At 36.1% G+C, this 26477-nt stretch overlaps 1 protein-coding gene across 6 annotated transcripts in view; it reads left to right on the top strand.

The window, feature by feature from the left end:
• DLC1 (DLC1 Rho GTPase activating protein) overlaps nt 1-26477 on the top strand; it is a 523653-nt gene that overhangs the window by 208572 nt on the left and 288604 nt on the right. For all 6 annotated transcript variants that reach the window (XM_074383938.1, XM_074383936.1, XM_074383937.1 and 3 more), the window contains one exon: nt 2993-3133. In XM_074383938.1, coding sequence (XP_074240039.1) covers nt 2993-3133 — 141 coding nt within the window. The remainder of the gene's footprint in view (nt 1-2992; nt 3134-26477) is intronic.

Below are 26477 nucleotides of genomic sequence, written 5' to 3'. Positions count from 1 at the left end.
ACACATTTCAATGGCTCCTCTTCCTGCATCTGCCTCTGAAATCTTATATCTAGGTTCTAGACTCAATTCTCCCTTTGTCTGCCTTTGAATATTCTTTCTGGGAATCACCATGGCTTCCATTCCCTTCTCCATATTGAGGGTCACCAGTGAGACCTTTTCTTGTGATCTCCAGATCAGAACAACCAACGGATCACAAGATGCACAGGTTCCTGGCAGAGCCGAGTGGTATATGCACTTCTAGCACGTGTAGTCCCTGCCATGATTAAAAAAAAAAAAAAAAAAAATCCTCTCAGAGAGCTCTGTATTTCCATTGTCTGGCATAATTGGAGGCATAGGGTAACACTGATGGTTGGAGTCTTGCAGGAAGATGGCTTGTAGGATTAATTATACAAAGCAAGGTGGAGGAGTCACAGGGAAATTATGAGGTGGCAGTTGTGATGATAATCCAAGGCTTATTTACTACTTGGTTTGCTTAAGTAGCAGTGGAAAATTAAAGGAGGGAGTGGATGTGAGAGATCTTGGAAAGCTTTTGGGTTATTTCTTAAATTGAACAGAGGACAGAATAGAAAATAATAAAGATTTATACTAAACTACACATTGATAGCCCTGTTAAAATTTATTTATTTAGTTGTGTTTGAGGCCCCCGCAGAATATCAGGGTGATTACTTTAAAAAGTTGAATTCTGGGGTACGACAGACTTCAGCTCTAATACCAGCTCTGTCTTGGGATATGACTTTGGTCAAGTTACTTACTTTAAACCTTGGCTTTGCCATCTCTTGTGTGATGATGGTACCTTCCATGTGGAGTTGGTGAACACTGAAGCAGGGAATGGTTGTAAAGCATTGTCTGTGAAAGGTGAAAATGCAGTAGAGGGTGGAAGAGTTTCTAAAAGTCATTATTTCACCTTGGAAGCATTATATGGTTAGAAAGAAGGAAGATTCCTCTGTTACTTATCTAATCAAATCACAAACAGGAAATTAATGCAAAATATTTCTAATATACCTAAAGGTAAAAAATAAATGGCTTGTAAATTCCCTGCTACTTATAACTATGCATTCAACGTTGATAAATTAACTGCTATTTAAGGCTATTTGATGTCGATCCAATTTGAAATTCTAATGAATCACATTTTTAGGGTAAAATGCTGATCTTTTCTATACACAAAAAGAAGACATGGCCCTGATATGAAATCACTCAAGGCATCAAAAATTTGGTCAGATTTATTTATTTTATGCACATGCAAACACACACACGCACTTGTGCCTACACACACATCTAGAGAGTATAACATTACTTTTTGCTGTATATGTCTTTTGTGCCCTTCCAACTGGAGAACATTTAGTTTCAATGTTTTTGATGACATAATTTTATAGCAGAAACTATAAAATTACTTTTATTATGAGAATTAAGAAATACATTAATATTTGTCAGTCTAGTTGTTTTTTTCATAAAACTGTATTTAATGATCATGTTCTATCTGCCAGGCTCTATTCTAACATCTGGGGATACATCAGTAAACAAGACAGGTGAAGTCCCTGCACTTGTGATGCATAGATTCTAATATAGGAAGACAGACAAGAGAGATGAATGCACAAATGGATAGGTAGGTAGGTAGGTAAATTCATAGATGATAGATAGATACATGATATACAGATAGATAGGTGGATGGATAGATACATACATAATGTTGTAGATTAGCAAAGAGGATTGTAAAATAGAGAATGATATACTATAGAAGTTGAAGGGAGGAAACTTCTTTGCTTTGAAACATCAAAGGATACTTCTCTGAGGTAGTAATATTCAAACTGAGACTGGAGTGACAAGAAGGGACTAGCCAAGGGAAATACTGGTGTGAGGGATAAGAAAGAGCATAGAGCCTAGTCCCTGCTGTAGATAAAAGCTTAATTCAAAGAAATGACAAAGAACAGGTAGGCCCAAGAAACACGAGAATGGCAAAGCATAAGACTAGAGGGTTGGAGTGCAAGTCATGATATTTACCTTGTGAACCACAGAAAAGTTGAGATGTAGAAAGAGGAGACACAGAGATATTTAACTCATAGTTTTCACATATTAAAAGCATAGAGTGATAGGTGCCTTTGCTCCATCCCCTCTGCATTTTCCCCTCCCACGTTTCCTCTGTGCATTCAAGTCACCTACGATTCAAAGAAAGCATATAATATATTAAATGCACAGCCTTTGCAAAGGTTACCAGGTAATCATATCCACTCAACAGACATGTCTTGACCTCACACTATGCAGTAGTTGCTAAGAAAACATGATGAGGTTAATAATAATATTTATAGGAGTGGCTAGCATTTAATGAAACTTATTCGGAGCCAATTATAAGCACTATGCTTTATGCTCATGAAACTCCATGAGTGCCTACTATCATCATACCCATTTTCAAACAAGGGAATTAAAGGATACAGGACAAAGCATAATTCCTGAGTTCAGTTTATTACATAGACAGACATTTGAGCTAAGCTATTCCAGGCCTCTGTAATAGCTGTCACCATAGAGGTTGAATAGGAACATAGAAGAGATTGAGGTAAGGAGAAATGAGAGATCTCTTTGTAGTTGAAATCCACAGTGGCCCCGTGAGGAACTCTGGGAAGCACCGTATAGCCAGAGGAGTGTCAGTCAGTGATTCCAGGTCACACAGCAAGGAAGGTGTGGCTATGGGCTTCTGCCTTCTAACTTCTCTTCAGTGCCCTAGCTCGTCACACTTCTGGCCCTTTCAATGCATACTAAGCTGTTAAACTACCAAAAAGTATGTTACCTCTTTCTCAAGTATTTGCAGACCCTCTGATGAGTACAATGGTTATTACGACATAATGCATGATTATGTGTGACATGTCAGTGTCAGCTGTCAGCAAAGCTTCAGTTTATCAGTGTGCACTGGGAGAAGGAAAGAGTGGCAAATTGCTGGTGGTACAAAGGGCATTTGGGAACATTCATATGTCCTTCATATCAGTGCATTTGTTTTTAATAGGATCTGGAATCAGGATCTGAAAGTGGAGCAGATACCATTTCAGTAAATCAGACACAAGTAAATTCGTCTTCTAACTCTGAGTCCACTGACCTACCATCTTCCAGCCCACTGGCCAATTCTGGAACCAAACCAAAGACTATGGTGAGTTCTAAATGATAACAGTCTCTATGTGTAAATGTTGATGAACATCAGGTAAGAGTTGATATTCATTCAATATAGAAAAATATACTGTTGGAATCTTAGCTGTAGTGACTTGATAATATTTAATGAAGTACCACCCTAGAAACATATGCTGTTGGTTTTTTTTTGTTGTTGTTGTTGTGTTGTTGTTGTTGTTGTTGTTGTTGTTGTTTGAGATGGAGTCTCGCTGTGTCACCCAGGCTGGAGTGCAATGGTGCAATCTCAGCTCACTGCAACCTCCACCTCCCAGGCCCAAGCAATTCTCCTGCCTCAGCCTCCTGAGTAGCTGGGATCACAGGCATGCACTACTGCACCCAGCTAATTTTTGTATTTTTAGTAGAGATGGGATTTCACCACCTTGCCTACGCTGGTCTTGAACTCCTGACCTCAGGTGATCCACCCACCTCGGTCTCCCAAAGTGCTGGGATTACAGGTGTGAGTTAGCATGTCCGGCCTGTTGTTTTATAAATGATAACACAAGTACTACACTAAAACAGGTCATGGTTTGAGAATTATTCAAAACATGCTAATTAAATTCAGTTGCTGGATTTAATTTCAGAGCTTTAAAGAACCAAGATTACAAAATCTGGAGATGGCTTTCCCTATGCTATTATCCTGACCACATTGCTTACCAGTTAGAAAATTGTCTAAGATGCGATAAATGATAGATGACATATGACAATGGATAGATGAATAGGTGATAAAGAGATGATAGAGATAGATTGTAGACAGATGGATAATGATATAAGGATATTTAGATTGATAAAGATAGACTAGATATAGATAGATAGATAGATAGATAGATAGATAGACAGACAGATAGTAGGCTTATATGGAAAGAGATATATAATCAGCCACATCAAAAATTTTCTGTGAGAATTAAATGACAAAGCACATACTAAAAATACTTAGTGAAATCCTTGACATATAATAAATACTGAATAAATGTAAGCTACTATCATTATTATTATGACAAATGAAAAGGCTAATTACCACATGGAATAATACACCATCAAAGGAGGAAAACTGCTTTGTTTTCAAATGCTTCACGTGTAAATAGTGAATACAAGACATTTTCCTTTAAGGAAAAAGTTGAACTGCCGCAGGAAAATAGTACTTGACTCTAAAATGTAACATTTATAGAGGAAGTAATTACTACTTCAGATATCTAAAATCCCAATAGTTCCAAAATAACCTTTCTTAGTTTAGTGAAAATCATACTGTCGTATTATTTTTTATGCCCATGTTAGCTTAACACAAAGAAACAAATTTTGATTGCTTGTTCACTGCCTTTAAAATAAAAGTCAAGTCTAAAATAGGACTCTCAAAAGATAATACTTAAAACATGATAGATATGCTGCAATTGCAAGGAGAATGAAAATATATCATTTAAATGACAGATATGCATGGTTTAAATATTTACATGGAGATAAATTCCCAATGTTATTTATATCTAAAACATTTTTATGGAATAAATATTTATTGAACATCTACTATATGCCTTGCACTATGCTACATGAAAAAGACTTGGAAAGGAAAAAAACATATTCCCTTTCTTTAAACAGTTTATATCCAGCAAAAGGAGGTAAATACGTAAACAATGAAATGCAACGAAATGCTATACAGGCTATGATAATATTGCCTATATTGGGAACAGGAGGAACTGGCAAGATACTGCAGAATGCTTTTTTGGGGTAAACTGAAAAATCTGAGTCAACAATAATGTGACCTGCCTGCCAGTTCTTTTCTCCCTCATATAATTAACAATGGTATCCACTTTCTGTCTTGGAACATACATATTTCAGTGAGTGAGCGTTTCATAATTCATAGCAATGTGTTGAAGAATGTGTGCAGTTGCTTAGTCTTTCTTCAGTAACCCCATATTGATAAATGTGGTCAATATAGTTACACAGAAGTACACATAAATTTTTATGGTAACCATTTTTGGTAAAACTTTTTTATGAGGAACATAAACTCATCAGTTCTCCCAGCATTTTAACTGGTTGGAGTGATGGAATCTTTCTTCAAATTTTTAATGTTTTGCCATATCAGTTCGCTACTCCACAATCACAATTAACAGATATTTAAATCAATTATCGAACAGAAAAAACATTTTTAGGTACTCCAAATCAAATGTTTACTGAAAATGTGTTAACGTGGAAGAAAATTGGATGTGAGTAGTATCCAGCTGTTCAGATGTGACTTGTCATCTGCGAATACAAGCAGAGCTTCCTAGTCATGCCACAACTCATCAGCCAGTGAGCAGTGAGAATCGTCATGCAGTTCACTCAGACTTCAGCACAACATTCCCCTTCAGGACCACTAAACTGCATAATCATAGTTAGGCAGTGACACGTACAGCTCTGCCCACCTACTGGACTATAATTTAGTAAAGTTCTCCAGCAGGTCATGAAAAGCACCCAGAAAGAAATGTTCCATTGTCAAGGACAATCGACTTCTAGGAAATTTATTTTTTAAAATGGCCCATAATAAGATTAACTTGAAAAATAGGCTTTTTTTTTTTTTTTTTTTTTTTTTTTTTTTTTTTGAGACGGAGTTTCGCTCTTGTTACCCAGGCTGGAGTGCAATGGCGCGATCTCGGCTCACCGCAACCTCTGCCTCCTGGGTTCAGGTGATTCTCCTGCCTCAGCCTCCTGAGTAGCTGGGATTACAGGCACGCGCCACCATGCCCAGCTAATGTTTTGTATTTTTAGTAGAGACGGGGTTTCACCATGTTGACCAGGATGGTCTCGATCTCTCCACCTCATGATCCACCCACCTCGGCCTCCCAGAGTGCTGGGATTACAGGCTTGAGCCACAGCGCCTGGCTTATTTTTCTTATTTTTTTTTTTTTTTTATTTTACTTTAAGTTCCAGGACACACGTGCAGAACGGGAAGGTTTGTTACACAGGTAAACAGCCATGGTAGTTTGCTGCACCTATCGACTCGTCATCTAGGTTCAAGGTGGGAATGTAAATTAGTTCAATCATTCTGGAAGACAATGTGGCAATTCCTCACGGGTCTAAAACAGAAATAGCATTTGACCCAGCAATCCCATTAGTGAGTATATGCCCAAAGGAATATAAATCATTCTACTATAAAGACATAGGTACCTGTAGGTTTAAAGCACTATGTACAGTAGCAAAGACATGGTACCAACCTGAATGCCCATCAATGATAGGCTGGATAAAGAAAATGTGGTATATATACACCATGGAATACTATGCAGCCATAAACAGGAATGAGACCATGTCCTTTGCAGGGACATGGATGAAGTTATGCTTTTGTTTTGAGGGGATAATTGTTTCAATTTGTGTATGGGCATTTTATTTTTTCTTGTTATTGGTGTTGCTATTCTTTTAGGTACACCCTTTTCACCACAGTTCAAAAGCAATTCTTGAGCCATGGATCAATTTTACAGTTGGACTATCAGAATGAAGAATTTTGTCTGTGAGAGATTAAGTAGATACTTTCCCCTCACAATTTGGAGCTTAAGGAATAAATGATATATAATGACAGTCTAGATACTTTATGAATAAAGAGAAAACTGTAATATCCTACAGAGCTGTTCTTTTTACCATAAACAAAAGTTTTAAGTAGAAATATGAAATTCTAAGAACACCTACTCAATACATCAAACTATAATGAACTAACCCTCTTCTTTGTAATGGCACAATTTTACAGCATGCCTACCATCATTCCATAATTAAGGTTACTTTTAATTTGCAGCTATGAAATATATTTATAGTGGTGACTACAGTGACAACCACAGGAATTTGGCTTTCCTTTTGTGTGTAAGGTCTCTGGGTTTATAAGTGCCTATTTTTCAGTAAGATTATTTTTCTGGCCAGGCGCAGTGGCTCACGCCTGTAATTCCAGCACTTTGGGAGGCCGAGGCGGGTGGATCACGAGGTCAAGAGATTGAGACCATCCTGGTCAACATGGTGAAACCCCGTCTCTACTAAAAATACAAAAAATTAGCTGGGCATGGTGGCACATGCGTGTAATCCCAGCTACTCAGGAGGCTGAGGCAGGAGAATTGCCTGAACCCAGGAGGCAGAGGTTGCGGTGAGCCGAGATCGTGCCATTGCACTCCAGCCTGGGTAACAAGAGCGAAACTCCTCCTCAAATAAAAAATAAAATAAAATAAAATAAAAATTTTAAAAAAGATTATTTTTCTTTTAAAATTATTCTTAGAATAGAACCAATGAGTAGTCTTCAGATTTTTCATTAATTCTGTGTATACATCATGCTGAAAATTAAGCATTAATGTAGATTTCTGAGATGTATTTCATTAAAAAAATGAAAAAATTAAAAGGTAGGTTATCCACTGCCAAAAAAAAAAAAAAAAAAAAAAAGATGCCCATTTTGTCATATCACCAAGCTCATCAGTTTCACAATGTCTTTCATACTAGACTCTTCCATAAACAACTCTTGAGCCCCTGTATCATTTTACGCAAAGTGCTTTGATTCACCATAGAGCAGTACACTGATATCACTCTCTCTTCAGTGGCTTGAGTTGTTCCTAGTATTAATTAACATAGGGTTGTTTCATGAAAGCTTTTAAAGCTGAACATTAAAATCTCCAAGGTTTTGTTGTTATTTTTCCTAAAGACATTTTACTTATAAGTGCAGATATTCATTAAATCAATATTAATCAAATATTTATGAAGAAAAGGGCCAAGCCCCAGATAACAAGAAGAAAATCCTATTTGTAAAATAAGTAACTAAAGGAACAAGGAGCATCTAGCATTCTGCTGTGTAGAACAACAAAGAACGTCATCAAGGGTACACAGGATATGGCTCCTGAACACTACACTACACAGGGATTCACGGGCTCACCACCTGGATTCAGAACTAACACGAATTGGTTTAGGCTGTTATTATATCAGAAACAAGATGTCACTAATACTTGAATGCTCAAAGTGCACAAGAAGAGATTTACCAAATAAAAAACATTGATTGGCTCATCAAAGCATAGTGTAGGTTACATGTTTCTAACATCATTTTCTAAATCATGCATCCACCACAGATTTATATATATATATATGTTTACATATGTGTGTATGTGTATGAATGTGTATATATATATACGTATATGTATACACACATATGAAATAGATTATATGCATATATTTATGTACTTGTATGTGTACATATATATTCACATCAGATATTGTATGCTGTTTTCCAAAAATAACATGTGATGTTGTTTTCTGAAACATTATTTTGATGTTATTTTCCAAAAGCCTGTGTTGAATAATCCTTAACTATACAGAATTTTTAAAGGGAACCAAATTAATAATTAAGTTCTTATGTAGTCATGAGATAATCTCAGTATAAATTATATTTATTAATTATATATTAAACTATTGCTCAGGATAAACACAGAAAGCACAAATGCAGATTTATTCATTGTTACCAATATACAGTGTGGTTTTGTTTGTACCTCGGATAGGAGTTTCAGCTCTGGAATGATCTGAAACAGAGTTTCAAAACAGAAAAGCTTACAAGGTAGAAGAACAGAGGTTAATGGGTACATTTTACAAACAATAATCAACTTGTTAATTATTGCTACTGAAAAAGTAAGACTTCCATGTAGGGTTGCTTAAAAATAAGAATTATAATGTCAATAAAATACTATTTCAGTGGAGAGTTATTTTTTAAAGGCTTCTAGGACAGTCTGATTGGGAGTGTGACATTAACCCATGATGAATTAGCCACAAAGGATTAGGAAAAAAAATTGTTGTGGGATTTATTAACAAATGAAATTCCTAAACCTGTAAAATTGTATTTTAAATTATGTAGGGATAATTTATGTATGCATGCTTTTACATATTTTATACATAATTTTAATTTTTATACATTTACACATTTCTGGGAAGACTGTCAAGAACTCCATTAGATTTTCAAAGACTGTGCAAATCCCCATAAAGATATGCTACATTTGAGTTTTCATGGTTCATTCAATTATTCAGTGAAGCAACCCAGTGTTGAACATGCGAACGTCTTTGCTGCAAATAATAAACACGCTGCAGGTACATTGACAAGAGTTATCTCAATTGGATTTATTTCCTAATGGATCATTGCCTGGTATTACCTTTGCAACAAATTAGGCTATACTTCATGTATATGTGAAAACTGATTCTTCTATGAAACTATAAAACGTCATTTGTATTTGTTCCAACTATACCACATATAAGCAAAAATAAAATTAATCCAAAAACAAAAGAAAAACGACCAAAGCTCTCCATTAGTAATTTCAATGTAAACCCGGTTTTTATACAACTAAATTCAATCACATATCCATCCCATAAATATGATCATTAAGCTAAAGTCATTGTGCTTGTGACATATTAATGAGAGGTATTAAAATTGAAAAAAATGGAGATTCTACCTTTCACATAATTTTTAAGGATCATTTAAAATTAAATTCAAAGGCAAAATTTTAGTGATAGCTTTATTTTGTTTTACCATGTTTTTATATACCATATGTTTGCTTACATGGTTATCAGATGAATTTTTTAAGAAGGCTGGTAATTTTCCCTAATGCTGTTGAGAATTTAAAAAAAAAACTGAAGGATGAAGTACTGTCTTCTACAAGTAGAAGCTGCAAATGTTTATTTTCACTGAAGCCTTGGAGAAAGAATTCAAGGTAATAAATATAGAAAATTGGCTAGAATTTAAATAGCATTTCATAATGCCACATATATTATTATTAGCTTTCATATCCTGAGGAATAAAATAGTCAATATACTAAAGGAAAAAATGATATACATGGAATTTTTAAGGAAAATTTAGACAACTTCTTCAGAAACATAAAAAAATGATATAGTACAGTTTTTAATTAACAGATTTAAACACAAATGTAATAGTCTTAGAAAAGAATGTCTGGATGTAATGCTTTTGAATATGGCAACTTCATTTTGTCATGACAAGGCAATTACATTAAAGTATGTGTATTTTTTAAGAAAGATTTGCTTCTGTTTGTAAGATCCTCTTGGTCTATGAGAAAGAAAAATAGGCAAAATTTATAGCTGTTTAAGAAAAACTGAGCCACCACAGAACTGGAAAAATGTTTCCAAAAAGGAAATTGTTCAGTGATTATTATAATGTGATCTTTCTTAGAATTCTATGATTTCAAAGCATAGAGGATTTCATTCACCTAATCTGGATTTTGAAATAATCAATAAATGTGTAATTCATTAACTTTGGATTTGAAAAATAGAAACATTTCCATGGCCATTTAGTTTTATATTTAACCTTCAAAATTCTCTCATATCTTCTTGTTTTAAGATACTGACGTCTGTTTCCAATCCATTTACATGTTAACTTAAGACAGTCTTGTCTGGGATGGGTTATTCCATCTTCACAGTCACTTCCCCATATACATCTTTCCACGTAATCTTGGAATTTTATTTCATCAAGAATAACTTGTATCTTGATTATATGTCACACTTAGCTCTGAACACATGATACTTAAATAATCTGAGGGTCTGGCAAACTTGCTTTTCTCCCTTGTGTTTAGTTTGTAGTAATCTGGTTAATTAAGTATCTGGAGCAGAATTCATAAAACCCAAAAAATATGGGGAAAATGGAACACATATGAATGATAGGACAGTTAGAATTGAGTAGATTACCAGCATAATAACATTTAAAAACCATCCCTGCAACCTAAGATTTTAGTCATATGACTAGTACTTTGCATGTTATCATCATTACAATGAGAAAAAAATTAGTTTTTCCACGCACCAGTGTGACTTCTTGAATTCAACTCATATTTTCATCCAAGAGAAATAACAACTGCCAGTTAGTTCTGGGCAATGTAAAATGGCAAGCCAACATCATGCCACATCACAGCAACCAAGAGTATAATTCATAGCACTGAGGAGTAATAATAACTGGTAAGCCATTTTCACAGTCTTCACTTTATTCATTTCAAACCTAGTTGTCACAAAACTCTACTTATGTATTAAATTTTTCCCATCTTTTTCTGCCTTCTTGCTAACAGATTGATAATTAATTCTGTCCCAGACATTCGATGGCCTCCGTGCTCACTTTTTAAAGACAGGTGAAGTCATCGAATGTTTAAGCAAACATTGCATGTGAATATACAAAGTTTACACGGAGGGCCTTCTTGACTACAGTTTTGGGATGAATCAGCCACAGAGTGAATTTCAAAATGAAACAATAAAAATAGCCAATCCATCTGGGTAGTCTGAAAATAACATATCTAAATATTTGGAATCTTGCAACAAAAAATTTAAAAGTAAAGGAATTGTTTACTCTGTATCCTCATGGAGTCCTGAGACACCATCCCTTGAAAACCTCCTGTATCCTTGACTGTTTTGGGCATTTAATGAATATATTATGTGCTAGTTTCATTTATTTTAAAATCAATAGTCTATACTCCTTAGATTTTTGTTGTCATTGCTGTGTTTTAGCAATTTTCTAGTCTTTCTACTTTGACAAACTGGTATAACCCAGATGACCTCCTGAATCAGTAGATTCCCTCAAAGGAAAATCCATTGATGTTATGAAATTGATTCAAACTGTTTCCTCTTTACTATAGATTGCTTTACCTGTGTTCTATTGTTGTTCTGTTTGCTCATTTTGAAGGCCCCCATCTTTGTATCAGGATTATAGTATTGTACTAGACAAGCATTTACCAAATTAGTCATAATGTGAAATGCGGAGAATGATGCAAACAAGTACTAATAACCAGATAAATCAGGACCACTCCTACAGTGCACTCTAGGACACTCCCACAACTGGCTGCCTCTACCTGTCCCAGCCAGTCTAAGTTTTATCTCTTTTGTATATTGGCCTTCTTTATAAGATGTTCTTTGAGTTATCCATGGCACAAATTTTGTTTAAATTCTATACTAAACAAATTATAAGGGAGAGGAAAATGTTGGATAATATTTTTTTTTAAATCTAGGCATCCTCTGAGATAAGCCTGTTTCATTTCCAAGAGCGTCCCCATGAAGTTGCCCCAGTACTTCCCTGCTGCTAAGGCATTGCATTCATTTCCAAAGTTTCTTCATCAGTGAGTTCTGAGTCCTGGGCTGGATAGACAAGAAGAAACAAACAAACAAAAATGTAGAAGACAGCAGACTCCAAGTTAGAGCAACTAGACCTAGCCCAAGTCTATGGTTCTGCTGGCGCAAATCATTAAGGGTTTAATGTAGAACAAATTCAATACTTTAAAACATTGGGTTTTAGAAAGATCATTGGACATTGCTTTTTACTCTGTGTGTGTGTGTGTGTGTGTGTGTGTGTGTGTGTGTGTGTGTGTGTGTAATTAAGTCAGAATTTTAAATGATTTTTAGAAGATGAACATTTAGAATTGAAAATTAGAATTTCCATTTAAAGATACTTTACAAGTAAGTTAACCAAGTATTTAATTTCACATTTAGCATTTTGTGCATATAGCAAAATTGTGAGATAATTCTCCTACTTATAATGTATTTGTAGTTTTCTTTTTGTATTAAGTCCAATGCTGGAGACACATACACCCACAATGGCAGGAGGTTCTACACACTTTGTGGTCTGCATTTCTAATCTTCTTTTATGAAGTTACATAGACCAAAAAGGAATTGCATATTTGTTAAAGGACTTTTTTATTACTAGTAATGTCAAATGTTTCTTACATTTATTAGATAATTGAACTGCTTATTTTAAGGTAAGATAATCCAAAGGTAAAGAAAAAAATTATAAAACATGTATAATGTGGCTCTTTCATTAATCTCTTATGACTTTATGATATTATTCTACATTTTTAATTAAACAGAGCCTTCTCAATTTATCATGTAGTTGAACTCAAATACTATTAAGTTTTTGAAAATTATCATTATTAGATTATGAGACCTAATCCACTTTTTTAAAAAGAAAGTTATAAAGAACCAATTACAGTTATGCATAAGCCACTGTGCCAGGTATTGAGATAGAATTTTCAAAATATAAAGAGGGGGCATGACATGATTGGAATTCCTGGAATCAGACTCGAAGACCAAGAAAATCCTGGAAAGGTGTATTGGTGAGTGTTCTCAACAAATAAACATGAGTAGATGTAAGGAAGGTGGACTGGGCAGGGGACAGATTTGAACTCAGCTGCAGTGCAGTGACAACTGCAGCCTCCGTGTATTTCTTGGAAAGCTCTGAAGCCTGGGTGGCCTTTCACAATTGTTGCAAATTAAGGTGAGGAGGCTGGACCTCTGCATGCTGCACCAGCCAATCATGACCTTAGGCTGGTCCTAGAAATGCCGGAACGTTGAGTGGGGTGGTTCTTTGAGGTCTAGAGCCTTTCCCAACAGGGAGAGCAGCTGCAGCCATTGGCATCCACTGTGCCTAGCTGCTGCAGAATCGGTTCACTGGTCCTGAGGAGGAGGCTGGGAGCAGCTCTGAAGGCTCCACCACACAAGCCAGGCTTCACCTTCATGAGCCACATACTCTGACAGGAGCAGCAGATATCCAAACACATGGTTATGAAATGACATTACAATGAGTGCCAAATTTAAGTATTACCAAATGATTAAATGCTAAAGATATGTATACATTATGGTAGAAAGAGTGGGAGCCTGTAGTCCCAACTACTCTCAGGAGGCTAAGGCAGGAGAATTCCTAAGGTCCAGAATTGAAGTCTGTAGTGTGCTGTAATCATGCTTGTGAATTTCCCAGGCTACTGTACTGTAGCCTGGGAGACACAGGGAGACCCTGTCAAAAAAAACAAGAGAAAAGAAAAGAAAAAAAAAAGGAAGGAAGGAAGGTAGGGAGGAAGGAAGGAAGGAAAAGGGAGGGAAGGAGGGAAGAGGGAAAAGAAAAAAGGAAAAACAAGAAAGGAAAAGGTGAAAATCCTCAGGTGGTAAGACATCCCAGAAAAAATGACAAGAAAATGTGACCTTCAACAATGACCAGGAGTTTTCCAGGTGAAGAAACGGGAAGAGTAACATGTAAAAACATCAGAGAGAGAGAGAAAAAAAAATAGTCTGTTCATGGGATATTGGGTAACCTAATCTGAATAAAGTATGCTAAACGTAGCTCCAACCGGCAGAAAATGTAGCTAGAATAGACTTTTGGGAGAGTTTGTGGAGAACTTCCAATGTTTTGTTTAAAATATATATATATATATACATCTTAGGGAAATGTGAAGATGGCTTTTAAACAAGAAAACAAAATGATTTGTTTTACATTTTTTAAAACTAGAACTCTACAAGTAGAGTGGAACAATGGACTCAGATGGTGGAGGAGAGAAGAGATCAAAGGGTGATAGAAACATAGGGTGTTTGTCAGTGATGGAAAGAAAGACAAAGGCTAGCTTTATTCAGGGAAGTTTTATCATCCTTTCTATTTTTTTATTGTTCTCTTAGCAACATAGGCTTATCTTCAATTCACATCACTTAATGGAATCCAATCACAAGGAAAATTTATTTTTTCCTTACGCTTACCACTAGGAACATCCCATGTCAGCTACTTGGACGCTCCCACTTAAGACAGAAACTCAGGAACTCTCATGATTCTTACCAAATATTCTTCCATAACACAAATATTTTAAATTCCAAAATACAATAGTCTTGATTCAGAAGCTAAGATGTTTAATCCCTATAATAATCAATATTTCAGTCTTCCTACACCTGCAAGACTTCCCTCCTCTGTCCAGTTTTGTCTTGTTTAAGGCAGGTGTCTACCTGCATCCAGGGAAGATTGTTGGGTAGGAGTTCTGCTTCCTTTTTCTTTCAAGCTCATTCTATACGTCACTTGCTAGCAGCTTTGTGATGGGGAGCAGGGGCCTGACAGAACAGGAAAGTTCTCTCACTGGATGAAAATACGCCACCTGTAGGTCTATAAGATATTAATCTCTTGTCTGCTATATCAATTATCTGTTGTGTAATACATTATATTTAAACTTAGTGGCTTAAAATAACAGTAACACAACCTCATGAGATATCTTGCCTGAACAAACCACTCCTGAATTCCTGATTCATACAAACCATTGAAACTAATCAATGATTAGTACCATTTTATGCCATTAAATTAAAGAGGGTTTATTATGCAGCAAATCTCACAGTTCCCAGTATATCAGAAATTTAAGAGCAACTTAGTTGTATGAGCCTTTCATGAGGCTGCAGTCAGATGTCTGCTGGAATGCAGTCCTGTCAAGGTTTTACCAAGGCTACAAGATCTATTTCCAAACTGGCTCATTTGTGTGGCTGGAAAGTTGGTGTTCAAACATTGGCTTTTCTCTATGTTGTTCTTCTCAATGGCGGTGCTTGAGAGTTTTCATGTGGTGGCACCTGACTTCCACCAATACAGGTGAAAGAAATAAAGGAAGTCAAACTGTCTTATCTTCTGTACTGTATTAGTCACAGAGATAAGCCTGTTCAATGTTGGAAAAGGTCTAAACAAGCACATGTTTATAAAATTGAGAATTATTGAGTGGCAGCTTAGAAGCTGGTTACCACAATATGTCATGTCTCTAATGCATGCAAAAGCACTGACCCGCTCCAAATGACCCCAAAAAGATAGCATCTGTTCAAAATTCAAGATTTTGTTAAGTAAATTAGATCCAGGTACAGATGAGAGTCAGCAGGTCTCAGGTACACTTCCTCAGCCACAGCGCCTCAGCCATAGTTCCTCTTTCTCTGAACATCTGCAAACATACCCAACATACAACGGTATGGCAGATATAAAATAACAACCATCAACTGTCTCAGTCAAAAAAAAAAAAAAAAAAAAAGGAAACAGAGGGCATGTAATGTCACTGGTCTGTAGAAATCCTGAAAAACAACAGGGCACACATTTTAAGGTCTTTGACTACAATCATTCCCACTACTTCCTGGTGTTGATCCACCAGTTCCTTCCTGCGAGATGTGCCCTTTGCGTCATTCTTCCTTTTTCTTATGACATGCCCAATGTCTGCAAGTGAGCTGATTTCTCATCTTGCTTTCTGTCTGTGACAATTTGGTGGTCCAAAGGTTTCCATTAATTTTTCACTATCTCTGAACCTGTTGAGCCAAGCTAGAGGTGTTTCTGCTAATAGGATCTCTTTAAACTTGGTGTATTTCTTATGTATCTTATTAGGGCTCATTCCATGACACAAAAGTCACACTAAAAAAATTCATCAAGGTATGTCTTTTTCTACCTCATGCATCTATTGAGGCTTCTGAGAGATGTTGTCTTCATAATTCTTTTAAGCCCTGTTTTTTAAAACGTACAAGATCTGTAAAGTGTCTTTTTAAAATTCTGGAGGACTTAGAACTGCCTAAATAGTTCTCTGAGCTATCATCTCAGACATTTCTGAGGTCCTAGCAAAGGATTTTGAGACCACATTTTCCTGAGTGTGATCTAGATTTTTTCTTATTTCTTTATTGTAGTATCATTTGCTGTCTGGAAAGGCTGTGAAGGAACAAAAGTTTTATTTTTGAATCCAACAAATTCTGGCACCTTTATATTTTAACACTCCTTTAGCTTCTCTCTCTCCTCTTTCATTTTAGTATTTATAATAAGAATTCAGAAATTACCTTTAACCAAGCCTGGAAATCTCCTTATCTAGATCGCTAGGTTCTTTAGGTACATTTTTTTACTTTCTATATTTCCACACATGACAATATTGCTAAACTTTTTTCCTTTAAATAAAAAGAATTCCATTTTTCTTTAACTTCTGACCTCAGGTGATCCACCCGCCTCCGCCTCCCAAAATGCTGGGATTGCAGATGTGAGCCACCCCGCCCAGCCAGGATTCCATTTTTCTAATACCATTTTCTTCATTTTTCTTTAAGCTTTCACTGAAAATCCCCTTAAAAGCTACTTGCCTTATGCAAACAGTATGTTTGACGTCCTTTCAACAGGACCTTCTTTACATCTGCCTAGCATTCACCTGCCCCCCAGTCTCAAAGTCCCTATCATATTTTGTCAGTTTTAAGTGTTTTCTTGTCATGGTGTCCCAAAAATCCACACCAGCTATCTATTGCTGCATAACAGATCCCCCTTAAATTAATGGCTGAAAACGGTACCAATCACCTATTAAGTCCCAAGGTTTGCGTGTTTTGGGAATTCAGTAGTGATTGGTTCAAGTAGTTGTAGGACAGGGTCTCTCATGAGGCTGCCTTCAGGGGTTGACTGGGGCTGGAGGGTTCATTTTCAAAACAGTTTACTCATGTGGTTGCAAAGTGGCTCCTCTCTACATGGATCTCTCTATGAAGCAAACAAGATGTCCTCACATCATAGCAGCTATCTTCTTCCACAGTGAACATTCTAAGAGACAAAGACAGAAGCTGCTGTGCCTTTGATGAACTAGCTTTCAAAGTCACACACAAGACATCTCTTGTATTCTACTGGTCATACAAACTTATCCTAATCAATTTGAAAGGGTACTCTACCAGACATGTCTACCGGGACATGAAGATCATCGGAGGACATATTGGAGAGTAGCTACCACACCTGTAATTTCCTCAACAGGACCTTTGTACCTCTTTTTTGGCAGGTCAGTTACTTTTTCTATAACCCCTAGAGATAGGTGAATACTTTCATCTTCTCCCAGCTGAGGCTTCTTTACACCTCTAGTCAATCCTAGGGACAGGCCCTTACACGATGCCATGTGATACATCTCTGGTCTATGAGAAACACGAGCACTGCCAGTTCCCAGTCAAACTTAAGAACCCAGCTGATACTAATGCAGCCACACCTCCTCTGGCTTGTTACCAGCTAGACAGCCCAACAAGCCAGGTCAGGTTCCTCTATCTCCCACATTGCAGGGACTCATGTCAAGCCCTCCATGCCTACAAGTTCCCTTTGAAGTCCCTTTCCTCAGCCCTGAAATGAGGGCAGGCATCATATTAACCCTTCCCTACAGGGCAAGATGTGTTGGAAGTGCATGTTTTCATTGCATACAAAAATCCCAAATCGCTTTTTCCCAAATCCTCTGCATCTTGATCCTATTATACCCTGTAAGAGGGCAGGAGAATTGAGTTCTTAAATGCAGTCTCCTCTGAATACTTCTTGCAAGCACTGCAGCTTGGTCCATCTCACTACTTACTTTGATACTGAATCTGTCCCCTTAAGGTTTGGGTCAAAACTTTAATTTTAATATTTGATCATAGGGAGCTGTGTCCTGAGCTGTGTTTATGAGTACCAGGAGCACATTCATCTCTGCTGCCATCTGAGCGATAAGAACACTTCTGAGGAATGTAAAACCACAGATTCAAGGTTATAGTGGTATTTTTTTTTTTTTTTTGTCATTCACTAAAACTATGTTTAAATAGGACTAAACATGGGTATGTACAACCCAAAGTAGGATGACTATCACCCTTCAATTCCTTAACTGGCCCTGATGAAGTTAGAATTTATATCCACAAAAAGGTGGAGGAAGGGAAATATTAAACAATGAGTTTTCTTTAAAACATTAAATTAGAACACATGCTGGTCAGGTGGCATGTTAAAACATTACAAAATAGTTTGAATGTTGACTTACAATTGAACCAAATACAAATAAATTTGAACACTATAAAAAAGTGATGATTTCTTTAAAATGGATCCAAGTATTTTTCCAGGGAGAATAAAATGTGTTTATCAGTTTGTCAGACTCTAATTCATTTCTTAGCTGTGGTCCTTATGACATAATTTACTCTTATGGAACTTGGTTTCTTCCTCAATTCTAACAAGTGCTAATGAAACTATCTTCCATCCCAAACTTTTATGGGAACAGTGGTGAGGAATTGATCCAATGACAAGGAATGAATGGGGCCTGGCCAGAAAGGTTATGTAAAGTTCAGTTTGCACCTGAGATCTAGAAACATCAGCAACTTTCTAGGATTAAGAAGGATGGATTTCACCTCCCTGTGTCCATGTGTTCTCATTGTTCAACTCCCACTTATGAGTGAGAACATGTAGTGTTTGATATTCTGTTCCTGTGTCAGTTTGCTGAGAATGATGGTTTCCAGCTTCATCCATGTCCCTGCAAAGGACATGAACTCATTCTTTTTCGTGGCTGCATAGTATTCCACGATAAGCATTAGGACAAATGCCAAATGCATGCAGGGCTTAAAACCTAGATGACAGGTTGACGGATGCAGCATAACACCATGGCACATGTACACCTATGTAACGAAGCTGAATGTTCTGCATATGTACCCCCAAAATTAAAGTAAAATAAAAAAAAAAATAAGGATGGATTTCAGAAGTAAGTAAAGAGGGTCCCCAATTTACAATGATCTGACTTAGAATTTTTTTACAGTAGCATGGTGCAAAAGTAGTATGCTTTCATTGTAGTATTCAATAAATTACATAGGATATAAAATACGCTTTGTGTTAGATCTCTTCACCCAACTGTAGAGTAATGTAAGTGTTCTAAGCACATCTAAGACAGTCTAGGCTAAGCTATGATGTTCAATTGGTTAGGTGTATTAAGTGCATTTTTGACGTAAGATTTTTTTCTGACTTACGATAGATTCATTGGAACATAACCTCATTGTAAATCAAGGAGCATCCACACTGTTGTGGGGTCTCAAATGGTCACATCAGGAATGGGTGAAGGGATTCAGGTCAGGCTGATTCCAGGGAAGTAAAAAGGACAAATTCTGACTTTTCAGCTGCGTAGACACAGGAACGGGCCCACAGGATACCTACTTATATTTAGACTAAGATTAAAGAACCATTTTTTTTGACATTTCAGAAACACTGGAATAGTAAATACAATTTTTCTAGCCCAATGCCTGTGAAAACTTTCATTAAAATGTTATCATCAAACCAGAAAACAATTATTACATATCTAATGCTATTTAAAAGCTTGAGGCAAATAATTAAAATTATTTCAATATATTTCATTACTGTTAACGTTATTTGTTATTTATCCTGATTTTTAGCATAGCTCTGAATTATACAGAGTAAACAACATTACTCCTTAATTGGTTTAAGAATATTGTCACAGGGGATTATCTGTAATTATATTTTCTATATGAATTGGAAGGAACATTACAAGGACATGAACTATATGCTCCTTTCTGCATCTCTGGAATTAAATTAAATCAAAGTTTTAATAAGTTAGGCCACAATGGAAATTCTGTTAATCTTTCAGGCTGATGAAAGACTTTCAATATTGTTACAAACAAAAGAAATACATGTAATCAGGCGTCTCAATTTAAAATCGTTTTAAGATAAGAATATATAGTTTTGAAAGGTTTGTAAATAAGTGAAACAATTCAATAAATATGTATGTAATATCTGTAGAAGAATCTTTTCATGTTTTTTATATTGTGTTTTTATACAACATATTTTATAATGCATAAGAATGTTCCCTACCCAATGCAGAGTTTTAGGGAAAAATCTAACATATTTAATCTCTTCTTGGATCGTCAATTTGATTGCCGTATGTATTATTTTCAAACATTATATTTGAATCCTGAGATTCATCCCTAACTTAAAATTCTGTTGCCTTTAGGTAACTGTTGGGTCTTTCAGACTTTCTTCTCTGTTGAGAAAGTACAGATAGACTTTTACAATTACTAAGATTTTTTTTCCTGGAATTAGGATATCTTATACTTTGAAAAGGATAATGTCCAAGAAAAGATGAACATTAATTAAAATAGTAACATCATTAAAACTTCAAAGAATAAAAACATGTTAAGTGTAGTAGCACCTTGCTTTTTGTTTTCCTGTTTTTGTTTTTCCTTTCAGAATGCTGCCATCTTCTGGTCAAGTTATATCACTTCACAAACACAAAGAGACTTGAAATAGTACACCAAGAGATTTACACACATTTCCCTTTTGTCATTAGGCGCCACCTATTTAAGATTTGTGCCTCCAGTGTTCCAAAACTAGAGGGCTTTAAACGATTGCTCAAAAATTTCCAGAGGTTAAATTCACAGAAGATGTTTCAGGACTTCTAATGTTATGAAAATATATACATTTCAAGACTTGTAATGTTATAAAATTGTGTATATGCATATGAAAGTATAGATAAGGGAATATCTGACTTTGTTCTGTGTCTCTGAAAATTGATGCCTTAGGATAAGGAAGCAGTTTTGATGTATATTTGCTCTTTTCATTTATACAAACTTTAATTTTTAAGGTAACTCACTTTGAAAGAATATGTTTATAGTACTTCATAAAAACCCTTATTCAATAACTGTCCTCTTTACAACAAAGCTGGCAATTCTTGCCATAGAATTGTTTGTGACCACCTTTAGATTATTTATCAAAGGATAAGTAATTTAAAGGGCTAGTTTTTATATACCTATGCATGATTACTTCCAACTTCCACACTTCTAAATTCATTCCTTTTCATTCATTAAACAAACATTGGAGATATTATATGTGTTGATCTCTATGCTAACCACTAAATTCAAACAGAAATAAGATACCCTCTCTGGACTTGAGAATATACAACTGAGTAGATTTCTTTAGCTAAGCCCTGGAAATCCTCATTGAAATACACTTAACTTATTCCAGCAAAGAGATTTTAATCCACCCAAACCAAAAACTAGTAAATCACAGTGCAAAAGTATGAAGCATCCAAAAGATTCATTAGCTACTGCTTTTTGTCACTCATAGTTTCTACCAGATTTTTTTTTCCTTCCCCTCTTTATATTTACAACCTGCTGACACATATAATCCACACCAAATAGCCATGAAATCAGCCACAGTAACCAATATTGAACAGGTGAAGAATCCTGACCCACTGAGACCCACAGACTGGAGTTACTCATCAAGAGCTAGGATTCAATGTTGGCTCAAAAGAGCCGTCTGATCTTGCTTTGGTCACCTCTAACACCTCTATAGGTAAGAAGCAGGAATTTACTTTTCCAAAACTTTGAAGTGTTACCTGAAGCAGAATTCTACAGAAGGACACAAAGCCTAGTGGTAATTCTAAATTTCAACTCCCCCTTTGCTACTGACAAATCCAAAAAAAACCCAAATCACTCTTTCTGAGCTACCTACCTGCCTTATTTCTTACTATTTCTAACTCTCTAGTTAACAAAGTCACATATTCTACTCTAACTGTATTGCCTTTCCCGTATTCAAAATTGCCTGATTAAAAGGGTTGGTTGCAGGCAGGGAGAAGGGGAGAGGTTTCTATGCCTCATAGATGGGTGGGATTCCAGGAGTCAACCGTGTTTCCTGTAGCACCAAGTCACACAGAAGACTTGGTTAGCAAAGTGCTTACTTAGAAGACTAGAGGAAGGAGAATGTCCCAGTTTGGACTTATTTCACTTGCAGCACCTCACTGTTTTTCCCATTATTCAAAGAAAGCAAGTAAATGATTACGTGCATTGCTGTATATTGTTTACTGGACAAGGTGAAATATTTTCCATATTCTCTGGAAGAAAAAATGGGAGCCAGTACACAGACGTGAAGCTTAAGAATTCATGTGATCAATTCCTCACAGCCAAACAATTTTCTTCAGCTAGCAGATGCTACTAAGACAATGTGGGAACAGCTTTTCCTCTTTTTGATGCTTTTTCTTGAAAGAGGAATTGGAGCAGCATGATTTAAACTGTTTTTGGTTTTATGCATGTGAAAATATTAGGAGAAAATCTGAAATCTACAAGTCACTCTAAGAAGTATGCTAGATTCCCTTATTCCCTGATACTTTGTAGAGGATGTTGACGTATAGATACATACACATATTTTTCTCCTGTATTCTTTTAACAAAAGCATAATACTCTGCCAAGTATTACTCCATAAAGTGGTACCTGTACTTTATGTTCTTTGAATTCGAATGACCAACCTTTGACAAATATAAATGATTCTTGTAATTCTCATTTCATGGCAAAAAAAAAAAAAAAAAAAAAAAAAAAAAAGTCTCATTGAAAATAGCCCATTTAGATAGAAGATTTAAGGAATTTGAGATGGATTTGGCATGACCTTTGGCCTCCTTTGTCAGAAGATAAGTCGAAGCTTGGATTTAGAGGGCTCCCCTGTAGCAGATCTGAATCCTTAGCGAACTGCACAGCCATTGACACTGTATTTTTATTCTGAGACCTAGTTCAGAAGGCTCAATTTAAATATCAAAAATTATACATCAAATGCAGATAGTTATTTCTCTTACAGCATTTCCACACATGCTTCTTAAGCAGAAAAATGCCTCATTATGTGTCCCTATAATTTGTCCTTCATTAACACTTTTTATGTTTTCTTGAAGGCTTTTGGAAAACAATCAAATTTAGATGACATCTTTGCAAACCTAGAAATTATGCTAAATTGTCTATAAGACAATACAGGATTATAACATTAATATTAATATTTTATAAAGTGGAACACGCTTTAAAGTTAAGCTTATAAATTTTTTTCTTTTTATTTGTACTAAGCCAGTTTTAAAATATTTGCATTTTAATTAAATAATTTAACTAGCCCCTTTTACAGGTATTCATCAAGATTCAGTGAGGTTGTGGAAGTAAATCTCTTAGCAGAATATTTAAGGCACAGAGAGCCCTCTCCCAGTGACAGTCATTTTTATACCTCCATTTATACAGTAGATGTACTTTCTGAAAGTAATACATATGACTATTTTTGGTGAATTGAATAGCATTTTAAATAGTGTATTTGTATGGTGTATAAATCCTATGGCAAATCATTTATTGAGCTGAATCAAATTCTGGTATCTTCTGTACTAGGCTGTATTAAAGAGAGACACATATGTCATTGAGAAAGGGAACAGATCAGGACAGCTGGGTTTAACTAAGAAGTCGAAGGGATCACCAGCCCAGAAAGGACTTCATTGTCCTGCATATCCTAGAACAAATAAGGAGTGATTTATAATCAAGTTCTCAGAAAGCCTAAAATATTCAACCTCAGAGAAAAACCAAAGATGAAGGAGGCTTTTATCATCAGGGAAAAGCCCACAGCACATTTTTATATTCAAAATGACACTAATGAATGTGGTCATTATCTGGGAAGACAAGGATTAAAAAAAAGATTCATAATTCAGTCATCCCTGTTTGCACCCATCTTAAAAATTCTCATTTGGGGTTGGGCTCACCCTTGTAATCCCAGCACTTTGAGAGGCCTATGCAGGAGGATTGCTAGAGCCTAGGAGTTTGCAGGTGAAGTGAGCTGTGATCGCACCACTGCACTCTAGTCTGAGCAACAGAATGAGACCCTGTCTCAAAAATAAAATTAAAAATAAATCATCATTTGGGTTTGGGATCAGTCATGTCTGCTGCTTTCTGTAGCTGCTTCCTTGCTGCTGTTCTCTGAGCCAACCCCTGGTGGCTGCTGGGCATGGTGTTTGAGGGCACTCAACTCTCTTGCCTTATTAGGGATATTCTAAAGAACATTATTATAAATTATAAAGATATATATTTCTGGCAAATTTGTTTCTCTACATTCTAAATAACTTACCATATAGGCCCTTTTCTGTATAAAACTCTTATGCTAAACAAAATATTAAGATGAGTTAATATTAACTGTTTCTTTTTAAATGGGATGCCTTGAACTTTCCTCTGCTAGTGATGTATGTGTTCCTTTCCACTCAAGATGATGAGGAAATAGTTTAGTGCTTAGTTAGAATATGACAGAAAGTTCATGAACTACATTTGATAATTGTAGTAACTCAGATGTCAGCAAGTCAGCCCCAGAGTTTCATCAGTGATGAATGCAAATACTTAAAGGAGGGATTTCTGCACTGTGTTGGTGTCTCTGAAGAAGTGATGTTCTTCTATATCAACACAGAAGAATTTGTTTGGACATTTCCTTGGAGTGCTAGTGAACTGACTACCAATCAAACAACGCTGCTGTTTGTGTACAAAATAGTTGTAAACAGGCTACTCATGGAAATTATCCTTTTTATTGATTGCAGTTCTCTCTATAAATGTTTGATCCTTATAAGCAATTAGTAAGGAAAGCATGATTTTGAATCTTTGGCTTGGGATTTTCTGTGGCTTTTAGAAAACCTTTTTTAAAATTAAATTATCTTTATTTAGTCCCATTTTTTTCCAGATATTTAGTATTCTATTTCCCACTAACAAAGCCCCCCCTGACACACACACACACACACACACACACACACACACACACACACACATATAATTATTTTAAAGAAGTAACATGTGTCATGTAAATGGTAACGAGTTATAACTATTTCCTAATAAGCAAAATCTCAATTTGCAGTCACTTGTATGATGTCCAATCTATTTTAATGTATTTGTTATCTGCCTCCATCATTTCCTGGTGAATGCATTTTCAAGAGAATCTGGCTCTTGAGAATGTACCATTATAGAGCTCCAATTGGCAAAAGCGCATGGACTTATATCTTCAGAGCTGAGGAGCAGAGGCTGGTTAGATCCTTTTATGAATACTTCCTCACTAGAGAATATGCTTTCAAATGCCCAGTATTACCTTCTGGTTATGTACATTACATTTACTCATTCAATAATTATTTACTGAGTGCCTACTGTGTGCCATGCATTGTGCTGGAGAGTGGACCTACAATAGGCTTCCTCAAGGAGCTCACAGTTAGAAACACATTAATACATAGCTCTTAGCTCAGGAAAGCCTGGAGTGGGACAGTACCACTCATTTTGAGGGAAACAGCCGAAGGTGATATACAATGGGTACTCAAAGATATTTCTTGGATATGTAAGGACAGATGGATTTTTCATGGTGCAGAATGCTAAGGAAAGAACACTACAGGCAAAAAAAAGTTGTTGTAAGCCAAAGTGTGAAGGTGAAAATGTCCATCACACATTTGAGGGCTAGCAGTCGGCTCCAACTGGCAAAGGTACATGGACTTCTATCTTCAGAGCTGAACAGCAGAGGCTGGTTAGAGTCAGATCCAGAAATGTATCTCTTAAAGAGGAACTTTAAGAGAGAGAGACAGAGACAGAGAGATAGAAACAAAAAAAAAGAAAACTATATGTGCCTTTTGGAAAATCTCTTTTGAATGGGGACAGAATACATTGAAATGACTCTAGGGAAGGAGACAATTTTGAAGACTGTTCTAGAAATCCAGGGACAAAATGACAATGCCTAAACGGAGGTAGTAGCAAAGAGGAAGAGGAGGCATGCATAGATCCAAGACACACGTTAAGAAGATAATAAAGTAACTTACTGGGTGTACCTCAGAGCAAAGAGAAGAGAAGAAAAATAGACCGCTGAATGACTGAGCAACTAGGAAAATGATGGTGTATACCTGTGGCATCCATTTTTCCTTGTTCTGAAAACAACCCAAATTTCCATTTGAGGATTCCCCCAATAACACTTAGTTTGTGTGGTGCAGCAGGGCTACCCCCAAGAATAGAGTATGTCACCCACATCAGAGCCAGTAAACACTGCAGTTCCCCTGGCAAGGATCATGTATAAGTGTGACTTT

Source organism: Saimiri boliviensis, chromosome 13 (assembly GCF_048565385.1).
Source record: "Saimiri boliviensis isolate mSaiBol1 chromosome 13, mSaiBol1.pri, whole genome shotgun sequence".
Lineage (NCBI taxonomy): Eukaryota > Metazoa > Chordata > Mammalia > Primates > Cebidae > Saimiri > Saimiri boliviensis.
Note: the sequence above shows the minus strand (reverse complement) of the source record. Positions and strands in the feature narration are given on the sequence as shown.